Genomic DNA, 6,522 nt, shown 5'->3' with positions numbered 1-6,522 from the left:
AAAACCCCCCAAAAAATTCAAATTTATAGATTTTATTTTCTACTTTCAAATTTTTGTTTAATTTTTTATATAAGATGGACCCCAATTATATTTTGCTCTAGATCCGTTATAGTCTTTGGCCCTTTTAGTGGTTCAATTGTTATTTTGGGGGTGTATAAATAAATATTGAAAAATAAATCCAAGGACCAAATAAAGCGAAATTGGAAAGTTGACGGTGGTAGAGTGGACTTAAGCCGTTAACCCTCCTTTACGTGCAGCGCTGCAAGTTCATAAACCCTAGCGGATATTGACAGAGAAAAAAAGCGTTCCATCAGATGTGATGGATCCTTTTGTTGAAAGGGAATCGGAGAGGAAAAGGATCCTCAAAGATACTCGTTTAGCCGCTGCAAAAAAATTCTCCAAGAAGCCCCTTGACGCAGATGTACGCTTCTCTCCCTCCCGATTATATATGAAGTTTCGTACATTGATTGAATTTATCTGTAATTTAATTTCGTCCTTCCTTTGTTTAAATTTAGATAGATGTTTCAGGGTCAAAATGAAGGGATTTGGATAACAGTTACAGTGTTTCTTTGTTGTTGAGAATTCTAGATTAATATGAACCAATAACCATGCATGGCTTTCAAGTTTATATCAATTGTCGCATTAAGAGAAACATATTGGTGCTAGATTTGTATAAAAATCTAAATGGAATTTTGATTGAATATGACTATCAATATCATTGATCTCAACACCTCATTGAGCTTGGGTTGTAATAAAAAACACTTAAATGCACCATATATAATAAGATGTCATGAATTTCTAATTAAAGTAATTCACATGATGACTGTTTGGAGTTAAGTGTTGTATAAACAAAGCATGTTTCCTTTTGTCAAAAATTGGGACAATGGATGTTATGTTATTACAGAGTTTAACAACATGGGCTGGAATTTTGCTGGAGTTGTCCCAATTTGGAAAATTATATGAATCAACTGAGATGGTCGAAGGTAAGGTTTCTGTTGTTAACTAATACATTAATTCTTATTTTTATGCTTATAAAATAATTTTGATTGAATGAATAAACAATGTTTAGAGGCTATGTCAAAACTTCATAAGGCATTGACTATCGATCCTACAAATCATAAGACTGTGTGGTACTTAGGGGAAGTTCACAAGTTTAAGGCGTTTCTAAACCCCGATCATGATGAGGCTAAAATTGAGTATGACGTGGCATTTTGATATTTCATAAAGGCTGTAGAACTGGTATTAATTACTTCATCCCTTTTCTTGTACATAAAATTATTTATTTATTTATTTATGTTTTCTAAGCATCAAATCCAAGTGTTGATGTTTTCTGTTGAAATGTACTGTTGTCTCAGTCTCCACGAAATGAAGATTATCGCTACTCTTTGAAAATATGTGCTCAGGTAATTCATACATCTAAATTTCTTCACTTGTTTCTCTTTATCAATTGCTCTAGGTTAATTATTCTGTTTTACTAATTCCACATTATGTAATTTAAATTTACTTTCACAAAATATTTGAAGTGAATCATAATCACATAAATCACTCCTTGTTTAGTTTAGTTTAACCACCTTTTGACCTTTTACCAAAATGACCACCTAAGAACCTTAAAAGAATAAATAAAAAACATATTTTTTTTCATATGATGTTGGTTTGCAGATTCTTTCTTTCTCTTTTTTTTATCTTTTTTTTTTTTTGCAAAATGTGAACATCTTTGCAATATGTTGTGATATATGATTTTTTTCAATTTATTGGAATTTTGCAATTGATTGACTAAAATGGTCATTTTGTTTAAAAAGTTAGTCAATTTTGTGATCATCCCATATTTTGTTCATTACATAATTCAAATTTACTTTTAACTTACAAAAAATTCAACCATGCAGCATGCACCTGAGATGCACAAAAAGAGGAACATGCAAGGTAAAGTTGGTCTAGTTGAACAGATATTGGCTAGAGAGTGTGGTGCCTCTTCTTCAAGTGTTAAGGTTATTATGATAATAATTTCTTTATTTATTATTTTCATTATATACTTCTATGTGTATGATTTTGCTTAATTATTGCACATTATTTCATTCCCTAAGTTTTGACCATTATATATAAATGTGTCAATTGTGTGTTGTGTGTTGTAGGGCACTTATGATTTAAAGTGTGAGTTACTCGGGGGCGTAATTCTTGCTATTGGGTTTGTTGCATGGATAGTGATGACCAAGTCCAATGTGCCTCCACCTCCATCAAATTCAAGATAAGGAAGCTTAGTTTAGTTAAAGAAAACTCATTTTATTAATAGTGGATGCAAATGATGAGTGCATTATGGTGCTGAATTTTGACTCTAACTATTCATGAATATATAGTAAAACGCAATTTGGTACTTCATTTGAATTTGGAACATCTTCCCTTTCCTCTTATTGTGTAATTGCTATTGCTTAATTAGTAAGTCGCCCCTTTTCTTTCTCTTCTAGTTAGGATAAGCTAAAAATCTCACCAAATGTCACCCTCGTGTTTAGTTTAGCTAGGGACATGAGTGCTCTTCTTGGCTTAGTTTATTATGTAAGGCAAGACATGCCTCCTAAAAGGTTATAATGCATTTTATTTGAGACTAATACACAAAGTTGATTATGCTTTATGGTGATACTAGTTGTGTAAATTTAAGTTTGTATAAAAAATAAGCAATGCAATGGTATTAAAGTAATGAAGGTTTTACTATTGGAATCCACATTATGTTGGTATCATGGTATGCTAATGAGTTGAGACATTTATTTATCAATAAGTTTATTCCATAAAAGGTACTATATTTTTTCCGGTTTTATATCTAAATCTTTTTTTTTTGTTAAAATAAACTTAACTCAACATATTCAATGTTAGTTCATTAACGGAGCCAGTTACCAAATAGATAAATTGGATTTATTCCAAAAATGACCCTATATTTTATCTTGTGTTTGTTTTAGAATTTTTTTTTTTCAAAATAAACCCAACTTTTATATTCATTATTATTAGATTCCTTTGAGACTCAAGCTTTTCTTATCAATATCCATATTATAAATAGTCATTAAATTCCTCAAACATTGCATTATTATTCAGTTTCGGTTTAGTAGACTTTAGGACCTTCAATCCCTCAATTATCCAAAGAGAAGAATTTAAAATATGTAAAAGTGAAGATCATTTATCAACATATAGATCCCTGTCATCCTCTGCATTATATATATATATATATATATATATATATATATATATATATATATTCAACAAACACCTTTTATGAAAATTTTGACAATATATATTCATCATACACTTTTTATGAAATTTTTGACAATATATTCATCAAACATGAAAATTGGTATATTAATTTAGCGAGCTCTTTTGTGATTATACCAAACTAAGGGGTCGTTTGATAGCTGTCAAATGAGTTAGAACTAACTGGGTTAGAAGCTGACCGGGTTAGAAGTTCTGACTGAATTAACTTCCGATTGAAACTTGTTGTTTGATTTTGTATCTAACTAACTGTGCAAAATGACTATATTACCCTTAAACAACATCTTTTTATAATATATTAAAAATCTTTTTTTCTTTATTTTATACCACTAACCTCCATCATTTGAGTTCATTGCAGTTTTCCAAATGATTAACAAGTAATATATAATCCCAAAAAGAGAACACATGAAATTCCAAATGATTCACAAGTAATATATAATCTTACATTGTTTCATTCAACTCATCTCTCTATTCCTTATAAAAAACACAAAAAATATGAATTTGATAATGTCAATATGATATATAGCTTGTTCCATGTTGAATTAGTTTATACATGGATTCAGTCTCAATGTAAGTATGAGAATCAAAACTCTAAAAATAAAGAACATAATACAAAATGAAATATCAAAAATAGAACATGAATAGGTGACCCATAAACAAAAAAGTTCCAACTGATGACCCATAAATATCCAATACAAAAAAGTTTCAATTGAAGACCCATAAAGAAAAGCACAGAGTCCCAAGTCAAAACAATGGATAATGACGTCGACAACCTTCTTGAATCTCTAAACCAAAACTAAAGACTAAAGATTTAGGAAGTTGAAAATAAGTAAAATTGAAATCGATTTCATTGAAAATGAGCAAAATTCAAATCGCAAACAATCAAACCTCAATTTTATGAAATCGATTTAATTTATTGATTCAAACAATCGATTAAAGAGGAAGATGACCGTTGGTGGTGGATGGAAAAGTTATGTGATCGATTGAAGGAGAAGTCTGACGATGGTGGAGGAGGTGTCCGACGATTGATTGCAGGCGAACCGGTGATGGTGGAAGGAGAAGTTATATGTTGGTTTGATGGAGAACCAAGGTTCTGCATATGAAGAAGGAAGGTACATACGAGAACGACGCATAAAAGACTCGGTCAGCAGGTATTTTTGCTTGGACCGAATCAACACAAAAGTGGAGACTAGATCTTTGATTTGGACCGAATCAACACAAAAGTGGAGACTAGATCCTTGATTTGGACCGAGTCCAAAGTTATAGAAAGCAAAACAAACAAGCTGACTTTAGATTGATGACCGGATCCTAACTTCGGACCCAATTAGAAGGTAAATCAAACGACCCCTAAAATCGATAGTTTGTGATTATCCGTTCAGCTGGGATAAGCCAAGGGTTGTTTTTGTATTAAAAGAATATAGTGGGAACCTTTGTGGTATAACTCCAATCTGCATGGTAGAAAATTCTCGAACTTCAATTTGGGCGCAATTCAATGGGGAAAGGGATTTGCTTAAATAGCCAACATCCGAGATTGCCGAAATCACGTAGACGACGGCAGCCATGGAAGTGCAAACGGTGAACATGGATGAACTTCTTCTCCGGACTGCCGAAATCACGTATGCCAAAAAACCTCTCGATACCGAGATTAGGGTTTCGCACACCACTTGTTAGATATATATCTTCGTGTTTCTGTGTATCATTATTCTATATGCTATGACACCTTCTGATTGATGTATTTCCTTGTTCGTCGATCGATTGGAGTAGAATCTAATCGAATGGGGAAGGGATTTGCTTAAATTGTCAACATTCAAGAGTGCAGAGGAGTCGAAGACGATTGTTAAATGTAAGCCTGATCCTTATGACGTGAATTCATGGATCTATCATGATTAATGGTTAAATTTCATTTTCTACATGATCGATCAGATGCTATATGGAAACTGTATGAAGCATTGTTCATCGATCCTAAGAAACACGAGGCATTGTGGTGCATGGGTAGTGCTCTGACTTCTCTTGCCATTATGACTCCTGATGATGATATAGCTAAAGATAATTTTGATTCGGCTTATACTTACTTCCAAAAGGCAATTGCTGAGGCAAGTTTCTCTTCTACAATTGATTTTTTTTAATTCACTTTATGTATAATCGATTATTGATTGGCTGTTGCAGGATCCAGGAAATGAACTTTATCAGAAATCAATTGAAGAGGCTGAAAAGGTACATTGTTGTTCTTATCATCTGAATGATGAATTATTTTATTTAATTTCACCATTGTTAGAATTTTACTGTGATTTCTTTCAGGCGATTGAATCACATGAACAAGCTATGGCTTCAGGGGCATCAACATCTTCCTATGCCAAGGTAAGGGTAGTATCCTCTCCTCTCAAGTCCTGTGAGGGCAAAAATGTCATTTTACTTGCTGATGAACGGATTTATGTGTAGTTATTGGAGTGTTTGAAGTCACAAAAGAAGGAGTTATGGCAGTTTGATGTATGTGGACGGGTTCTTCTTGCTGTAACCATTGTGGGGTGTGTAAGATTTGCAAAAGCTAATGTGCATCCACCTCAATGATAAGAGCTTTATGTCTGGTGATTTTAAGAAGATAATTAGGGGTTTATTTTGATTTTGATCAAAAATTAGAATTGGTTTTGGTTAAACATATTACCTAGAATTTGAATTGATTTCTCATGATTTGTTGATAATGATAGTATGTGTTATGATTTATTGTGTTTTGGAGTGGATTCTAAGGTTCCATGTTCAAATTAATATATTGAAGGAATCTTTGTTTATGTTCAATTTGGAAGTTATAAAGCTTTAATGGTTGTTGTGAACCATTGCAATTGTAGATCACCTTTTAATCCATCATAATTCAGATTTTATTATGAAATTAGTGATCTAATATGATTTGGATCTATATTCAAATCATTGAAGAAAATCTAATTTAGAGGTCCTTGACAATGTTTTGAAGCTTAAATTGAACTAATAAGATTACAAAATTTGGCAAAAACCTCAAAACTAGTGCTTTGATTATGTTCAACTATTTAAGACTTGTAGTTTAACCTAGAAGTACACATTCAAACCATTTTTTTTACCAATGAGAAAAAAAACAGAACTTATTTCTTTGAGAACCGTTTATTCCAAATAAATGAAGTATCTGGTTATTTCTAGCAAGGGAAAATGACACTGGAGGATAACTAACTGTTGAGTTTGTTCTCATTTGGTCATTTTCCTTTTTTTTGTACCAATATACCATCGAACTTGTTGTTGTGTTCATCA

The 6,522-nt window shown here is 32.1% G+C and overlaps 1 protein-coding gene across 1 annotated transcript; it reads left to right on the top strand.

The window, feature by feature from the left end:
- Positions 1-319: 319 nt before the first annotated feature.
- Positions 320-6,042, top strand: LOC145157999 (mitochondrial import receptor subunit TOM20-3-like). The gene is made up of 10 exons (XM_079076966.1): positions 320-421; positions 905-983; positions 1,070-1,206; positions 1,356-1,403; positions 1,884-1,985; positions 5,014-5,092; positions 5,173-5,342; positions 5,416-5,463; positions 5,548-5,607; positions 5,689-6,042. Exons 1-10 carry the CDS (start codon positions 320-322, stop codon positions 5,815-5,817), a joined length of 954 nt encoding a protein of 317 aa, XP_078933092.1. The 3' UTR covers positions 5,818-6,042.
- Positions 6,043-6,522: the final 480 nt, after the last annotated feature.

Source organism: Lactuca virosa, chromosome 2 (genome assembly GCF_052849685.1).
Source record: "Lactuca virosa cultivar CGN04683 chromosome 2, Lactuca_virosa_CGN04683_v6, whole genome shotgun sequence".
NCBI lineage: Eukaryota > Viridiplantae > Streptophyta > Magnoliopsida > Asterales > Asteraceae > Lactuca > Lactuca virosa.
Note: the sequence above shows the minus strand (reverse complement) of the source record. Positions and strands in the feature narration are given on the sequence as shown.

Coding starts and splice junctions, on each gene's coding strand:
- LOC145157999 (XM_079076966.1), top strand. CDS start 320: ATGGATCCTTTTGTTGAAAGGGAATCGGAGAGGAAAAGGATCCTCAAA. Junction 5,464..5,547: donor CAATTGAAGAGGCTGAAAAG/GTACATTGTTGT, acceptor GATTTCTTTCAG/GCGATTGAATCACATGAACA. Junction 5,608..5,688: donor CAACATCTTCCTATGCCAAG/GTAAGGGTAGTA, acceptor ATTTATGTGTAG/TTATTGGAGTGTTTGAAGTC.